The sequence below is a fragment of the Dama dama genome, chromosome 8 (assembly GCF_033118175.1).
Source record: "Dama dama isolate Ldn47 chromosome 8, ASM3311817v1, whole genome shotgun sequence".
NCBI lineage: Eukaryota > Metazoa > Chordata > Mammalia > Artiodactyla > Cervidae > Dama > Dama dama.
The window spans coordinates 4,655,612-4,674,068 of record NC_083688.1 but is presented as its reverse complement, the minus strand read 5'-3'; the positions used below and the strand labels follow the sequence as shown (position 1 = coordinate 4,674,068).

Genomic DNA, 18,457 nt, shown 5'->3' with positions numbered 1-18,457 from the left:
CTGAGATCCCTGCAATTAGGTATCTTACGCCCACTGTGCAGGCGACAGAAACAACCAGAAACGTCCGGTGACTTGCCTGACGTCCGTTAGTCGGTGAAAGTGTGTTGCACACTTTTGACCTGCCGTGTCCTGTTTTTGGTGCTGGCGGTTCTGGGATGAAACAGCAACGGGTCCTGCTCTCGTGAAGCTCCCACCTGTAGCGGGTCAGGGAGGGAGAGGAAAGGCAGTTCACACCCCTACGGATAAGTGTGACGATGTCAGGTGCTAATAAGACGAAGAAGAGGAGACAGGCCAAAGGAATAAAGAAAAATAGGGGAGACGGTGGTCAGGAGAGGCCTTCTAGAGGGGATGACCTTGGAACAGAGTCCAGTAGGGTGAGGAAGAGGCAGGGAAGAACAGTAAGTGCCGAGGCCGTGAGGTGGACCCAAGCCTCGCACAGTCCAGGACAGGAAGACGGACGGGCAGGGATGGAGGGCACGGCCCGGTGCAGGAGGGGCGGCTGGAGCGGTTGTCCCGGCTACGGCCTCTTTCGACTGAGCAAGGACCTTGGTGTTTATTCTGGCTGCAGCGGGAGCCACTGCGGGGGTTCACACAGGGGAAGGATCTGCGTCACCCTCTACAACCAGGTCAGCAGGCCTACAGCCTGTGGGCCACATCCAACCCTTAGCTGGCTAAATCAATAAAAATAAAGTTGTGGGAGAGAGGGGACAGCTACACCCACTCATCTCCGTGGTGCCTGTGACTGCTTTCATATATCAGGGTGTTCCTTGAGCCGTTGCAGCAGAGAAACTGTTTGGCTTCCAAAGCTGAAAAGACTTACTCTCTGACCCTTTACAGAAAATGTTGCCAGCCCCTGTTTATGAGGATGACCTGAGTTGCTGTGTTGGGAGGGGGTTGGAATCGGACCAGTTTGAGGTCAAGGAGACTAGTTAGAAAGCTGCTGTGAGGTTGTCCAGGCAAGAGATGGGCTAGAGCAACGTGAAGGGTGAGATGTGGTTAGATTGGGGTTGTTTGGTTGATTGAAAGAAGATGAATCAAAGGAGAGTCCTGGGGTTTGGGCCTGAGTAACTGGGTGGTTCAATTCAGTTCAGTCTCTCAGTCGTGTCCGACTCTTTGCAACCCCATGGACTGCAGCATGCCAGGCCTCCCTGTCCATCACCAACTCCTGGAGTTTACTCAAACTCATGTCCATCGAGTCAGTGATGCCATCCAACCATCTCATCCTCTGTCGTTCTCTTCTCCCGCCTTCAATCTTTCCCAGCTTTAGGGTCTTTTCAAATGAGTCAGCTCTTCACATCAGGTGGCCAAAGTATTGGAGCTTCAGCTTCAGCATCAGTCCTTCCAATGAATATTCAGGACTGATTTCCTTTAGGATGGACTGGTTGGATCTCCTTGCAGTCCAAGGGACTCTCAAGAGTCTTCTCCAACACCACAGTTCGAAAGCATCAGTTCTTTGGTGCTCAGCTTTCGTCGTTGGCATCATTTACTGTAATGGGAAAGCAGTGTGTGTGTGTGTGTGTGTGTGTGTGTGTGTGTGTGTAAAATGCATCTTGGATGTCCAGCTGGTGCAGTTGAATGTTCCCAAGAAAGGCTGGGGCTGGCAGGTGCAACTGTATTTAGAAGGAGGTGGTACTTAAAGCCGTGGGGTTGAATGAGCTCCCTTTGGGATGAGTGCAGCAGAGGGCGGCTCCTCTAGGCTGAGTTGGGCTCAGGGCTGAGGCCCAAGACCCCCAGAAGCCAGGCCCTGTCCCGACGGGGTGCATCTTCCCAGGTCTCCCCCCACTAGCCCCCCGCTGCCACCAACTTCTTCCTATGTCACGGGGACCCTGAGCTCTGCTCTCCCCCCAGGCCTACCAGAACTGGGTGAAGAAGAACGGGGCTGAGCAGACGCTGCCCACCCTGGGTCTCACCAACAACCAGCTCTTCTTCCTGGGCTTTGCACAGGTGAGTTCTTTAGAGAAAAGCTAATACCCAAGCACAGTCTGCCATCTTGAGTTCCAGGAGCGCTGAAAACCAAAAGGCAAATTTCTTCAAATAGAGAAGCCCTAGCTCGTGGGTGCATCCACAGGGCATTTACCCTGTAAGAAGGCAAGCTTCATCTTTGGGGAAATTCAAGGAAGGGTCGAGAACCCTGTTAGAGGAATTCCTGCATCAGGTAGAGGAGAGGACAGGTTTGCTTGGATGGCTAAGGACCCTCCCAGTTCTGCGGTTCTAGAAATGTCTTAAACTCAAGGCGTCCCAGGTCGTCCCTAGAGTTGGCAATCAGCATGTAGCCTTCTGTTGGTGCCCAGAGTCACAGGGCCATGAGGCAGTTGGTTCTGCCCAGGAAAGGAGTGATCTGGACTCAGTGCAAAGTGTTCAAACTGGTTTGGGGGCAGAATCCTTTGTGCAGGTGAAGCGTAATGCAGATGCCTGGGACAGACATTCAGCTGGTCTTGCTGCAGGAGAGGAAGCTGGATGAAGGCCCCCCAGCCCTCTGCTTCTTCCTGACCCAGGTGGCGGGCCCTTCAGGGGGCTCTCAGAACCAGAGGAGCACTTATTTCCCTGTTAGGGTGATGGGGCAAATCTGGCGGCCTCGGGGACCCGCAGTGACTCCGCCCTCTCCCTTGTCACCCCCTCAAAGGTCTGGTGCTCCGTCCGCACCCCCGAGAGCTCGCACGAAGGTCTCATCACCGATCCCCACAGCCCCTCCCGCTTCCGAGTCATCGGCTCCATCTCCAACTCCAAGGAGTTCTCAGAACACTTCCACTGCCCGCCCGGCTCACCCATGAACCCACATCACAAGTGTGAAGTCTGGTGAAGGGCCAAGCACCCCGAGCCGAGATGGAGGGCGAAGGGGGGCCCAAGAACATGCCCCCCGGGCCCACAAGACTGCCCCCTCCATCCGGCAGCCAGCCCCCTCCCCCGACACTGCAGGGTGGTCAGCCGGAACCAAGCCTGTGATGTGAGCTCTCACCGTAATCTGAGATTTGACCCCCTGTGAAGACCCGGTCATCCCAGGCACACGTGTGTCAACTCTGATGGGTGTTGGGGCATCAGCCACGTTGCCCACCGGGTCTGGACCCTCGCCGACAAGGGCAGGGGGGCCCAGCCCCCTCCGCCCACATGCAGCACCAGATATACCACAAATACCACTGTGTCAAATGCTTTAAAGATATATTTTTGGGGAAACTATTTTTTAAACATTGTGGAATACACTGGAAATCTTCAGGGAAATGATGCATTTAAAACACTTTTTTTTTTTTTTAAGGAAAGGATCGGTATATTTATTATGTTCTCTTTTTCTAAATAACCTGTGGACAAGGGAAAGCCCCTGACTACCCCCCCTCTCTTCCTTCCTCGCTACAAGGTTGGGCTGAAGCAGGATTCCCAGCCACCGAGCAGGTCCCCACGTGGAGAGGTGCTTCTTCCTTTGGGGTGTGTGGTTCCAGCCCCCTCCCCTGGTTCTTGCTCCCAGCAGAGGGAGGGGCAGCTCGTTGGCAGCTCCCCCCGGGGGTGCCTGCCTCTGAACCCAGAGTCCATCAGGGGGACCCCCAGCAAGGAAACTCTGGCCCCCAGACTCACACTAGGGGACTGATGGCTGCGTGAGGCCAGGTCTGTGCCCTCCACCCCAGCCTGGAGGTGCCTGAGCACCCCGGCCCCGGGTCATGAGCCCTGCGAGGCTGACACCCCCCGCCAGAGCCCTCTGCTGTGCCATGGGGCCCTCTCTCCGTCCCCTTGCTTTTGGGCGCCTCCGTCAGCCCGGGACCCGTGGCTGCTCTGCAGCGCCCCATCCCAGCCGTTTCGGAGTCTGCCTTGCACACCTCTTCTCCCCGGGGAAGAAGAAAAGAGAAAGCAGCGCTCATCGCCCCGGGCCTGGATCCTCCCTTGGGCTCTGACCTCCACCACCTCCCTTCCTGGCTCCCAGGACCCCTGCCAGCCCCAGCCTCCCCGCTCAGTGCCTTATCTGGGGCTGCACCCCTGCCGGAGGAGACCGCCCTCTGCCCCCAGGGGCCCTCGGCATCCCCAGGGAGCTCCCGCGTGCCCTGTCTGGAACACCAGGCCATGCCCTCCGACCCAAGGCCCACACAGCTGCCCCTCACGGCTGCCCAGCGGCTCGGCTGGCCGGTCAGCGGCACCGCAGCCGGGAGTCTGGGGACCCCCTGAACGTGCCCCGGGCTCCAGCCCACCCTCAGCCCCTTGGCTGAGTGGAGACAGTACTGGCCGTGGACCCTCCTCTTCTTGGGGGGTGCTCTTAGCCCGGGGAGGGGGGTTCAGGGGGCAGGCACGGTGGGTCTGGCCTGAGGTGTCAGGGCACCGGGAATGCGTCTCCTCCGCGCGGCCACAGCTTGTCGGGATGGCCGCATTGGGTCGCCCCGACCGAGCGGAGCTCACGGAGCCCCAGGCCGGCCCCCTGGGGAGGCGGGCGCCCCCAGAGGAGACCCGCCGCCCCCAGAGGAGTCAGTCCTCCCGGGAGGAGCAGACGGCAGCTCGGCCACCGCCAGGCGCCCTTTCACCCGCCCTTGAGCTGGGGCGGGGGTCGTCGGGGGGCTCCAGGTGAGGCCCTGGCCCCCACAAGCGGCGGCCGGGGGCAGAGAAGGGGCGGAGTTCGGAGCCTGCCTCTCATCCCGCCACGGAGGGCCGGCTCTCGGGGGCCGGCCAGGCTCTCTCCTGCCCTCCAGCCTCCCCAGAGGAGGGTCCCAGCCCCCTAGTCTGGGGACTAGGACCCCCCAGCGAAGGCAGGCGTCCCAGGGCCGAGGGTCCAGCCAGAGGCAGGGCAGGGATGGAAGCCAGGGGAGCCCCACCCCCGAGCTTTGGGCAGCCGCCCTCTGAGCCGCCCTCCCTCCAGGCCCGGGGAGCCCCGCGGGGCCGGCGCCTCTGCGGGGACAGGGGTGTGGGGTTTGCAGCTGGGGATCTATTTTTTTGTATTATCACGTTTCGTGCTACTGTAGTCCTGTGTGGCACCATTGTAACTGAAATAAAGTACTTACACCGAAGGCCGTGTGACCGGGTGTGTGTCCTCCCCCAGGCGAGAGGTGTGTCCCGTGGAGCCGCCAGTGTCCCCGGGGCTGGCCGCGCCTCCTCCCCGGAGCAGAGGCCTTGAGTGAGTGAACGTCGCTCAGTCGTGCCCGGCTCTTTGTGACCCCGTGGACCATACAGTCCCTGGAATTCTCCAGGCCAGGATACTGGAGTGGGTAGCCTTGCCCTTCTCCAGGGGATCTTCCCAACCCAGGGATCGAACCCAGGTCTCCCACATTGCAGGGGGATTCTTTACCAGCTGGGCCACCAGGGAAGCAGAAGCCCTGGACCCTGACTAATGAATGCCTGTGCCCACCTGGCCCCTCCTTCCGTCATCACCAAGAGCGTGTGAGCGCCCCCTGCTGGTGAGAACGATGCAAGTCGCCACATGGGCTCAAGGGACCTCCTGGTAAAAATACTTCTTCCCTTATCTTGGAATGAAAGATGTCATCACTGTTTCCAGGCCTCAGGTGCTTGGGCAGGGCAGGCAGTTCAAGGAAGAGTCTCTGACATACCCTCATGCCTCTCCTGGGTTTTACATATATTCTTCCCTCTGCCTGGAATACCCTACCCTGACTTCTTTTGGCTGATGAACTCCTACTCATCCTGCGATGCCCAGGTCAGCATCACCTCTAGGAAGCCATTCCTGACTTGCAGTCCAGATCAGGTGGCTGGAACAGGCTTCCCTCTCCTACCAGACTTACAGCCGGGGCTGCCATAACAAAGTGTCACAGCATGGTACCTTACACAACAGAAATGCATTCTCTTGCCATTCTGGAGGCTGCAAGTCTGAGATGGAGCTGATTCGTGCTGAGGAATGTGAGGGAGAATCTCCCCAGGGTTTGCTGGTTCTCTTTGGTGCTCCCAAAACTTCTCCCTTTGGTGCTTCTGGAAACATCCCTCGTCTCTGCCTTCATCTCACATGATGTTTTCCCTGTGTGTGTCTGCCTCTGTATCCAAATTCCTTTCTAACTTAATTTTTATTTTATATTGAGGTATGGTCGATTAACAATGTTGTGTTCTTCTCTGTTTTTATAAGGACATCAGTCATATTGAATTAGGGCCTACTCTGAAAGCGAAAGTGTTAGCTACTCAGTCCTGTCCAATTCTTTGCAACCCCATGGACTGCCTGTCCACAGGACTTCCCAGGCGAGAATACTGGAGTGGGTTGCCATTTCCTTCTCCAGGGGATCTTCCCGACCCAGGGATGGAACCTGCGTCTCCTGCGCAGGCAGACTCTATGGTCTGAGTCCCCCAGGAAGCCCAGGGCCTACTTTAATGACCTCACTTGTATTCATTTATTTATTTGGCTGCGCTGGGTCTTTGTTGTAGTACGCTGGATCTTTTATTTGTGTCATGCAAACTCTTAGCTGTGGTATGAGGGAGCTGGTTCCCTGACCAGGGATTGAATCCAGGCCCCCAGCATTGGGAGCACGGAGTCTTAGCCACTGGACCACCAGGGAAGTCCCCTGACCTTATCTTGACTGCATCCAAGTTCATGTAATGAACTTATATTACATGCATTATATATATATATTACATATTATATATATGTAATATGTTACATATATTACATGCATCTTAATTGCATGTGATATAACCCTCTAAGGTCATATTCTGAAGTACTGGGGATTTCAGCCTCAACATGAATGGAGGGGCGGGGGCAAATTCCGCTCCTAATACAGGTCCCAATTCTGCAGGCTATGGAGGTGCCTGCCCCACCCCCAGCAGCCCAGTGCCCGGAACCAGCCAGGGACTATTGGAGAAACGGGTGAGTGGGTGGGTGGATGGATGAGGGAACGGACAATGGCTGTAAGTGAGACACGATTGAGACAGCCACCCCACAGCACACCAGCACCTAAGAGATCAAGTCCCGTGGGCTGAGGTGACGGAGAACACTTGCTAAAGGGGAGAGATTTCATCTGAGCCTAGGCTGAAGGGGGAGGATTGAGATTCACGCCCCAGAGTGGACGGAGTGATGGCCCCAGGCAAGCACCTATCTGAGAGGCAGGACTCCTCCCGCTGCCTTGCTTTAAAGGGAGTGAGTTATTTCTCTTCTCTTAGATCCCGCTATTCCAGCTCTCAAACAGACAATTAGCTCTCTCTGTTGTGACCCACGGTGCTGGGGAGATGTGAAGATCCTGGAGGCGGTGATGCACTTGGAAGCTCGTCGGCCGGCTTACAGGAGGCGAACCTTCTTACCGACCTGTGTGCCTGGCCCCTGGCCTCCAGCGTCTCTCAGCGGGACAGCCTGGCCTCCTACCCTCCCACTGCTGTCTGTCCTAGAGGAGTACGCTGCTCAGAACTATACCCCCACCACAAAGTTTTAAAAAAAAGTCACTCATAGTCTCATCACCTGAAGATTAAAAAAGAGTAAGCTGTTTAAAGATCTTACTTTCGCTCCCCGTCACCAGCTCCCCCTCCCGCCTGAGTCTCCTTTCTGCACATTACGCAGTCCAGGCCCTCTCCTGCCTGTCCTTCAGAGTAGAATGTTCCCCCAACACACACACACACACACTTGCCAGTGAATGAATGAATGCAGAATTTTAAAAAAGCTTCCCCATACTGCATGCCTGCTGCGAGTCAGGCTGTGAGCCATGTGCTGTATACACATCCTCTCCTTGAAGGCTCACAGCAGCTTTCTGAGAGAGGTGCTTTATCACCCGGATCACCAGGGAGCTGTGGCAGAGACGGATTCTGAAGCCAGGCAGCTACTTGGGGAAATGTGAGAGGCTGCCAAGAAAGGGCCACTTTGAGAGTCACACACACGTGCACACACACGCACGTGCGCACACGCACATGTACGTGCACACACGTGCACACGCGCGTGTGCACACACACACACACAGGCTGAAGGTGCAGAAGGGAGACATTTCTTGCTGCAGAGCCCATCTTCCTGACGCTCTCCCTTTCCCCATGACCAAGTGAACAGGCTCCTTTCTCTTCCCTGGAGTTCGTGCCTCTCCCTTCCTGAACCTCCTCCCTTTTTTGTAAGTGACAGATCCTCTCTTCTTAAAACATGCCCCCCTCCCCAAGCAGGAATATTAAAACCCCAGCTCGACCCTCTAGGAGTTTACCATACAGTTAAAGAGATAGAAACACATGCAAGATGTGACTAACTAGAAAATGTATGCAAACTATGGCTTCCGAGGTGGCGCTAGTGGTAAAGAACCTGCCTGCCAATGCAGGAGACATAAGAGATGCGGGTTCAATCCCTGGGTCGGGAAGATCCCTTGGTGGAGGGCATGGCAACCCACTCCAGTATTCTTGCCTGGAGAATCCCATGGACAGAAGAGCCTGGTGGGCTGCAGTCTATAAGGTCACAAAGAGTCGCACACAACTGAAGTGATTTAGCACGCACACACATGCAATCTAGTAATAACAATCAACTGTGAAAGCTAAAGGATTCAGCAGAGACTCTCCATGAGGGTTGAGGAACTGCAGAAGGAGGGATAAGACAATATTCTAAACTTTTAAGAATCTACTACAGTAATAAAACAATGAAAAATGGGCAAAACCCTTAAAAAAAAAAAAAAAACCTGTAAAACTTTCCTGAGGAACATAAAAGAAGACCTGAATAAATGCAGATGAATATCCTTATCACAGATGGAAAAGTTCAACACAATAAAAGATGTCAGGTCTCCCCGACATGAATCTCTAATTTCCATGTACTTTCAACCAAACTTCCAAGATAATTTCCATGGAATTTGATAAGCTGATTCACATGGAATGGAAAATGTACCAGGGCCAAGACAATTTTGAAAAAAATTAATGAGGGAGCTGGGCCTCTCACAATATGTTATAAAGCTTTAGTAAGTTGTATAACATGATGCAGGCATAGGATTAAAGAAATGAAAACAACTTGAATAGATTAGAGAACCAGAAACAATTCTATGTGTATGTGGGCATTAGTATAGGAGAAAAAGAGGGGGTGCTTCGCAAGTGGCTCATGCTCAGTCAGTCAGTCATGTCCTGTCCTTTGCGATCCCGTGCAATGTAGCCCACCAAGCTCCTCTGTCCATGGAATTCTCCAGGCAAGAATACCAGAGTGGGTTGCCATTTCCCTCTCCAGGAGATCTTCCCCACCCAGGGATCGAACCCGCATCTTTTATGTCTCCAGCATTGACAGGCAGGTTCTTTACCACTAGCGCCACCCGGGAAGCCCTTCCCAAGTGGCTTAGTAAAAAAGAATTCACCTGCCAACGCAAGAGACAAGGGTTTGATGCATGGGTCAGGAAGATTCCCCTGGAGAGGGAAATAGCAACTCACTCCAGTATTCTTGCCTGCGAAGTCTCATAGAGGAACCTGGCAGGCTACAGTCCATGGAATGGCAAATGAATCAGACACAACTTAGCAACTGAAAAACAACAATAAAAAAGCCCTTTAAATCAGTCGGGAAATGATGAACCATTTAATAAATGTTAGGATATCCATGTTAGGATACCCACCCAGGAAAAAATGAGATCTTGCCTTTCTCACACAGTTCTCACACGCAGTGATCATGGCAATAAATTCTATATATACTAGAAACCTAAACGTGCAATAACTATAAAAGTATCAGATGAAACAGAAGAGAAGTTGTTTAAGAGTTTGGGTAGGCAAAGCTATCTTTGAAAAGACACAACTATTCATAAATAGGAACGTAATTGTAGAATTTCTAAAAATATAAAAACCTCTAAAGAAATTAAAACATACCTTAATCCTATCATCCAAAAAGTCACAGACACACACTCAGACACACGATGAAGAAAAAAAGGAAAAGATTAATATCTTTGGCAACATCAAAATGTAATTCATTTATAAACCAGATATAATAAATAAAATTAAAAGATTAGTTAGACAACAAAGACCTACTATACAGCACCGGGAATTATATTCAATATCTTGTTATAACCTATGATGGAAAAGAATCTAAAAAAGTACACACACACACGCGTATCTGAATCACTTTGCTATACACCTGAACCTAACACAACATTGTAAATCAACCGTGCTTCAATTTAAAAAAATTAATTAAAAGATAAGAGACAGATTGGAAGAAAAAATTTCCAACATGTGCAGCTAATGATCCAGAACATATATAAACAACTCATAAAATAAAACAGCCAACTAGGTGAAAAAGAGAGCAAAAGATTTAAAGAGTTCATTCAGGGAAGAAAACAGTAAAAAAAAAAAAATTATTTTGAAAAGGTAATCCCACTAATAATATGGGAAATGCATTTAAAATTCCAATCAGGTAACACTTTTCACCCATCAGCTTGACAAAAGTGATGGTATTTGACATGAAGCATTGATGAGAATAAAGGAAACTAGATACTGCTGCTCACCGCTAGGGCCAATTCAACAGTGTTTTTTCAATATCAGGTGCATTCACCAGGACTTCCAGGCTTGGAAGAAACGGTGGCTCCCTAATTTCAAATCAACCCACTCACCCTCCTCCCAAAAGAAAGTAAATCAACAAAGAAAGGAAATAAAACCACACAAGAATCTTTGAATTAACCAAAGCAGAGAAATAATCCAAATTCCAAGAGAAGTCACATCAGATACAGCTGCAAGCCTGTGGGTGCAGACTGATGGAGAATAAAATACCAAAATCGTATCATAAATGAAGATTAAAAAGATGTTCAAGGGAGAATAGATCCAAATGTAAACTTAATAAAGGACATTGAAGAAAATCCAGAAAGCAACCATGAGAGTGAAAATTAGGTGAAGAAGTAAAACTGGTCAGAGAGAAAATGGTAGAACTGAAAGATAGGCAAAGGGTTAGCATTTTAAAAACTATTTATTAAGTTGGTGCAAAAGTAACTTCAGTTTTGCATTGTTGAACTTTGCATTGTTGACAACTTTACACATGGACATCACCAGATGGTCAACACCGAAATCAGACTGAGTATATTCTTTGCAGTCGAAGATGGAGAAGCTCCATACAGTTAGCAAAAACAAGACTGGGAGCTGACTGTGGCTCAAATCAGGAACTCCTTATTGCCAAATTCAGACTGAAATTGAAGAAAGTAGGGAAAACCACTAGACCACTCAGGTATGACCTAAATCAAAGCCCTTACAATTATACAGTGGAAGTGACAAATAGATTCAAGGGATTAGATCTGATAGACAGAGTGCCTGAAGAACTAGGGATGGAGGTTCATGACATTGTATAGGAGGCAGGGATCAGACCATCCCCAAGAAAAAGAAATGCAGAAAGGCAAAATGGTTGTCTGAAGAGGCCTTATAAATAACTGAGAAAAGAAGAGAAGTGAAAGGCAAAGGAGAAAACGAAATACATACCCACCTGAATGCAGAGTTCCAAAGGACAGCAAGGAGAGATAAAAAAAGCCTTCCTCAGTGATCAATGCAAAGAAATAGAGGAAACAATAGACTAGGAAAGACTAGAGATCTCTTCAAGAAAATTAGAGATACCAAGGGAATATTTCATGCAAAGATGGGCTCAATAAAGGACAGAAACGATATGAACCTAACAGAAGCAGAAGATGTTAAAAAGAGGTGGCAAGAATACACAGAAGAACTGTACAAAAAAGATCTTCAAGACCCAGATAATCACAATGGTGTGATTACTCACCTAGAGCCAAACATCCTTAGAAGTGAAGTCAAGTGGGCCTCAGCAAGCATCACTATGAACAAAGCTAGTGGAAGTGATGGAATTCCAATTGAGCTATTTCAAATCCTAAAAGATGATGCAGTGAAAGTGCTGCACTCAGTAAGTCAGCAAATTTAGAAAACTCAGCAGCGGTCACAGGACTGGAAAAGGCCAGTTTTCATTCCAATGCCAAAGAAAGGCAATGCCAAAGAATATTCAAACTACCATACAACTGCACTCATCTCACACGCTAGCAAAGTAATGCTCAAAATTCTCCATGTACTTCAACAGTACATGAACTGAGAACTTTCAGATGGTCAAACTGGATTTAGAAAAGGCAGAGGAACCAGAGATCAAATTGCCAACATCCATTGGATCACCAGAAAAGCAAGAGAATTCCAGAAAAACATCTACCTCTGCTTTATTGACTATGCCAAAGCATTTGACAGTGTGGATCACAACAAACTGTGGAAAATTCTTAAAGAGATGGGAATACCAGACCACCTTAGAAATACCAGACCTCCTGAGAAATCTGTATGCAGGTCAAGAAGCAACAGTCAGAACTGGACATGGAACAGACTGGTTCCAAATTGAGAAAGGAGTACATTAAGGCTGTATATTGCCACCTGGCTTATTTAATTTATAAGCACAGTACATCATGCAAAATGCCAGTCTGAATGAAGCACAAGCTGGAATCAAGATTGCTGGGAGAAATATCAATAACCTGAGATACACAGATGACACTACCCTTATGGCAGAAAGTGCTGCTGCTGCTAAGTCACGTCAGTTGTGTCCGACTCTTAGCAACCCCATGGACTGTAGCCTACCAGGCTCCTCCATCCATGGGATTCTCCAGGCAAGAGTACTGGAGTGGGTTGCCATTGCCTACTCCAGGCAGAAATTGAAGAAGAACTAAAAAGCCTCTTGATGAAAGTGAAAGAGGAGTGCTCGCTTTGGCAGCACATATACAAAAATTGGAACGATACAGAGATTAGCATGGCCCCTGTGCAAGGATGACATGCAAATTCGTGAAGCATTCCATATTTTTCATGGAGGCAACCTAGATGCCCATCAGCAGACGAGTGGATAAGGAAGCTGTGGTACATATACACCATGGAATATTACTCAGCCGTTAAAAAGAATTCATTTGAATCAGTTCTAATGAGATGGATGAAACTGGAGCCCATTATACAGAGTGAAGTAAGCCATAAAGATAAAGACCAATAGAGTATACTAACGCATATATATGGAATTTTAAAAGATGGTAACGATAACCCTATATGCAAAACAGAAAAAGAGACACAGATGTACATAACAGACTTTTAGACTCTGTGGGAGAAGGCGAGGGTGGGATGTTCTGAGAGAATAGCATTGAAACAAGTATACTATCAAGGGTGAAAGAGATCACCAGCCCAGGTTGGATGCATGAGACAAGTGCTCAGGGCTGGTGCACTGGGAAGACCCAGAGGGATGGGATGGGGAGGGAGGTGGGAGGGGGGATCGGGATGGGGAATACATGTAAATCCATGGCTGATTCATGTCAATGTATGGCAAAAACCACTACAATTAAAAAAAAAAATTTACTCATTTAAAAAAAAGAAAGTGAAAGAGGGGAGTGAAAAAGCTGGGTTAGAACTCAACATTCAAAAAATGAAGAGTAAGGCATTGGGTCCCATCACTTTATGGCAAATAGATGGGGAAACAATTGAAACAGTGACAGTGTCTATTTTTTGGGGCTCCAAACTCACTGCAGATGGTGACTGCAGCCATGAAATTAAAAGATGCTTGCTCCTTGGAAGAAAAGCTATGACCAACCCAGACAGCATATTAAAAAGCAGAGAGGGATTTCCCTGGTGGTCCAGTGGTTAAGAATCCGCATTCCAATGCAGATTCGATCCCTGATTGGGGAACTAAGATCCCACATACTGAAACCAGAGCGCTCATGCATGACATTTAAGACCCAGTGAAGCCAAAAATAAATTTTAAAAAATAAATAAAATTCAATTTAAAAAATAAAATTAAAAGAAGAGACATTACTTTGCCGACAAAGATCTAGTCAAAGCTATGGTTTTTTCCAGTAGTCATGTATGAATGTGAAAGTTCGACTATAAAGAAAGCTGTGCACAGAAGTATTGATGCTTTTGAACTGTGGTGTTGGAGAACTCTTGAGAGTCCCTTGGACTGCAAGAAGATCAAACCAGTCCATCCTAAAGGAAATCAGTCCTGAATATTCATTGAAAGGACTGATGCTGAAGCTGAAACTCCAATACTTTTGGCTACCTCATGGGAAGAACTGACTCACTGAAAAAGACCCTGATACTGGAAAAGGTTGAAGGCAGGAGGAGAAGGGGACGACAGAGGATGAGATGGTTGGATGGCATCACTGACTCAATGACATGAGTTTGAGCAAGCTCTGGGAGTTGGTGATGAACAGGGAGGCCAGGCGTGCTGCAGTCCATGGGGTCACAGAGAGTCAGACTGAACAGAGCGAATGAACTGAACTGATTGTTGAAATTTGCCATTTGATATTGAAGTACATTCTTAAATAAGTGTAGTTACATCATTTTCAAGCACATTTCTTGGTTTATAAGATTTTTGCTAATGAACTATTACTTGCTATTTACTTTATATGTATTTTAGACTATGAAATGATTTTAGACAAAAAGCAAATTCGAGTGATTTTCTTATTCGAGTTCAAAATGGAGAGCAATTCTTATTTGAGTTCAAAAGCAGCAGAGACAATTTGCAACATCAACAACGCATTTGGTCTGGGAACTCCTAATGAATGTTCAGCGCAATTGTGGTTCAACGAGTTTTGCAAAGGAGACAAGAGCCTTGAAGATGAGGAGTGCCTGGATGGCCATCCAAGGTTGACAATGAACACCTGAGAGGGTCATCGAAGCTGATCCTCTTACAACTGCAAGACAGCTTGCCCAAGATCTCAGCATCGACCATTCTATGGTCATTTGGTGTTTGAATCAAATTGGAAAGGTGAAAAAGCTCGGTAAGTGGGTGCCTCATGAGCTGACTGCAAATCAAAAAATCGTCATTTTGAAGTGTCATCTTCTCTTATTCTATGCAACAACAGTGCTCATTTCTCAAAAACATGCGACGAAAAGTGAATTTTTATATGACAACCAGCAACAACCAGCTCAGCAGATGGACCAAAAAGGAACTCCAAAGCACTTCACAAAGCCAAACTTGCATGAAGAAAAGGTCATGGGCACTGTTTAGTGGTCTGTGGTCGGTCTGATCCACTACAGCTTTCTGAATCCTAGCGGAACCATGACATCTAAGGAAGTACACTCAGCCAATCAGTGAGACGCACAGAAAACTGCAGCGCCTACAGCCAGCATTGGTCAACAGAAAGGGCCCAGTTCTTCTCCATGACAATGCCTGACCACAGGTCGCACAACCAGCGCTTCAAAAGTTGAACAAATTGGGTTACAAAGTTTTGTATTCACCTGACCTCTCGCCAGTTGACTACCACTTCTTCAAGCACCTCGACAACTTTTTGCAGGGAAAACGCTTCCACAACCAGCAGGATGCAGAAAATGCTGTCCAAGCGTTCGTCGGATCCCAAAAGCACGGATTTTTATGCTACAGGAATAAAAGAATTTATTTCTCGTTGGCAAAAATGTGTTGATTGTAATGGTTCCCATCTTGATTAATAAAGATATGTTTGAGCCTAGTTGTAATAATTTAAAATTCGGGGTCTGAAACCCTAATCCCTTTTGCACCAACCTAACACTTCTTTTTGGATGTGTTGGCTCTTATCTGCGGCAAGCGGGTCTCTCCTTGTGGTGCGCGGGCTTCTCTCGTTGCAGCATGTGGCCTCAGTCGCTGTGGCTCACGGGCTTGGTTCCCCTGAGCCGCGTGGGGTCTGAGTCCCCTGACCAGGCACGGAACCCACATCCCCTGCAATGGAAGTTGCGTTCTTAACCACTGAATCGCCACGGATGTCCTATGAGCTAAAACTTAAAGCTGTAATCCAGGAAGACTTTCTAGAAATGAAAGACCTGCATCTACACACCAAAAGGGCTCACTGGGTACCATGGAAATTGATGCTAAATCATCAACTCTAAGATAGATCCTTATAAAGTTATTGAACTTTAAAGATAGAAAATACACACACACACAAAAAGATAGAAAACACTCAAGGCCCCCAGACAAAAATACGAACTAACTTAGGCAGACGTTTGACAAAACTAACATACATTATATGAGGTACCTAGAATAGACAAATTCATAGAGACAGAAAATAGAATAGAGATGACCAGAGGCTGGAGGGACGAGGGAGCGGGGAGTTATAGTTCAAGGAGTACAGAGATGTTGTTGGAGATGATGAAAAAGTTTCAGGTATAGATAGTGGTGGTTACATAACATTTTAAATGTATTTAATGACATTAAATTGTACACTCATGAATGGTTAAAGTGATAAATATTATATGTGTAATATATATACATACAGTTACAACAACATGATATACAAAGTAAAGCAATAGTGGAGCCACACTGGGACCTCCTGGTGGTCCAGTGGTTAGTGTTTTCACTGCCGGGGTCCAGACAGTGTCCATCCCTGGTTGGCGAACTAAGATCCCACAAGCCATGCGGTGTGGCCAAGAACAAACACGAAGCACACACACACAAAATCATTCTTAGCTTGCGAGCTGCGCAGAACGAGCAGAGGGGCGGACCTGGCCCACAGGCGTGGGCTGCCAGCCCTCGCCTTGGGGCTTAAGAACGCTGGGCTGTGTGTGTGCTTGCTCGCTCAGTCGTGTCAGACCCTTTGCGACCCCGTGGCCTGTAGCCCGCCAGGCTCCTCTGTCCACGGTGATTCTCCAGGCAAGAATACAGGAGTGGGATGCCATTCCCTTCTCCAGGGGATCTTCCCAACCTGGGGATCGAGCCCAGGTCTCCCACATTGAATGAAACAACGGCATACTCACAATTCCTCCCTCCCACCTGTTGTGTATTATTGTCGTGTATTGTATTTTTGTATATGCTATAAATCCACACTGTTATTAGTTTTGCTTTAGATAGTCAATTATCTTTCAAGGCGATTAAAACAGTCTACACATGACTTTTTTTTTTTTAACACATGCCTTTTATATTTACTTTTATTTTAACCATTTCTGGAGATCTTCATTTCTTTGTGTAAGAAATGAAGCACATCCGGGTGCTTATTCTGATATCATATTCTTCCACATAAAGAACTCCTTTAAGATTTCTTGTAGTATAGGTCTGCTGGTGATGAAATCTCTCAGCTTTTGTGTATCTGAGCAAGTCTTCAGCTCACCTCATTCTTAAAAAATTACGTACAATATAATTTACTTTTTTGCATACAGTTTGATGGATCTTGAGATTTGCATAGGACCCTTTGAGACTTTCCAGGTGACATAGTGGTAAAGAATCTGCCAATGCAGGAGACACAAGGGACGTGAGTTCCATCCCAGGGTCTGGAAGATCCCCTGGAGAAGGGAATGGTAACCCAATCCAGTATTCTTTCCTGGAAAATTCCATAGACAGAGAAGCCTGGCAGGCTACAGTCCTTGGGGTCGAAAAAAGTCAGACACAACTGAGCAACTGACCTCGTATGTATAACATCCTCTAACCACCAGAATCAGGATACAGAATAGTTGTCCTTTCATTAAAAAAGAAAAAAAAAAGCGTTTTATTTTGAAACAATTATTGACTCATAGGAAGTTGCAAAAAAATAGCATAGAAAGTCCCGTGTTACCCTTCCTCTGTGGTAACGTCTTACATAACTATCGTACAACATCAAAACCCAACATTGTCAATTCAAGAAACTTACATTAGTATGAGATACTGTTAATCAAACTTATTAGGACCTTATTTACATTTCACCAATTTTTATACACACTCGTATCTTTGTGTGTGTCTCTGTGTGAGTGTATAGTTGTAGGTAGATTTATGCCATTTATGGATTCATGTTACCAGCACCTTCATTTTTGAAAGTTTTTTTTTTTTTTTAGTTTTCAGCCATGCCATGTGGTATGCGGGATCTTAGTTCCCCCACTAGGGATCGAACTGACACTCCCTGCAGTGGAATCATGGGATCTTAACCACTGGACCACCAGGGAAGTCCTCTGAAAGATATTCTTGATGCAGATAGAATTCTGGGTTGATGTTTCTTCAGCACTTTAAAGAGGTCAGGGCTTCCCTGGTCCTCAGTGGTAAAAAAAAATCTGGCTGCCAATGAAGGAGACGTGAGGTCAATCCCTGATCCAGGAAGATCCCACATGCCTCGGGACAACTAAGCCCATGTGCTACAACTATTGAGCCTATGCCCTAGAACCCGGGAGCCGCAAGTACTGAGCCCCTGCAACCTAGAGCCTGTGCTCTGCAACAAGAGAAGCCCACGTTCTACAACAAGAGAACAGCCCCCACTCTCCACAACTAGAGAAAAGCCACACAGCAATGAAGACCCAGCACAGCTAAAAATAAAATAAATAAAATTATTAAAAAACCAAAGATGTCAACTCATTGTCTCCTGCTTGTATGGTTTGTATGGCTATTAGCATAACTGATGCCATCTTGGGACCGTTCAGTTCCTCCTGTCCTCCCACTGAGCCTACCTGTGGCTGGACTGGGTAGTGAGTAAATCTCTTCTCTGTGGTCAAAGGTTTTGTAGTTAATAGACACTGTTTAATGGTTGTTTAGGTTCAGGTGGCCTCCATGCTCCACGATGATGAAGACTTTAACTGATATTCCCAGCGCCCAGGAGACTAGTTACCCATTCATATATCTTGACTTAGGAATGCACTTTGGGTTTCCAAGCACGCATCGCCACACCCGGGGCTGAGTGTAAAATTGTCCCGGGGCCTCTTGGTGCCCAGTGCA

General features: G+C 47.9%; 1 protein-coding gene and 1 non-coding gene across 2 annotated transcripts in view; both read left to right on the top strand.

Annotated features, from left to right (window-relative positions):
* The window catches only part of ECE1 (endothelin converting enzyme 1), a 63,874-nt gene extending 58,898 nt beyond the window's left edge, over positions 1–4,976 (top strand). The window contains exons 18-19 of the mRNA XM_061148105.1: positions 1,849–1,944; positions 2,624–4,976. Coding sequence (XP_061004088.1) covers positions 1,849–1,944; positions 2,624–2,800 — 273 coding nt within the window. The 3' untranslated portion in view covers positions 2,801–4,976. The remainder of the gene's footprint in view (positions 1–1,848; positions 1,945–2,623) is intronic.
* Positions 4,977–12,537: 7,561 nt separating this feature from the next.
* On the top strand, positions 12,538–12,641 carry LOC133061118 (U6 spliceosomal RNA). The gene has a single exon (XR_009693948.1). It is a non-coding gene; the product is annotated as a U6 spliceosomal RNA (small nuclear RNA).
* Positions 12,642–18,457: the final 5,816 nt, after the last annotated feature.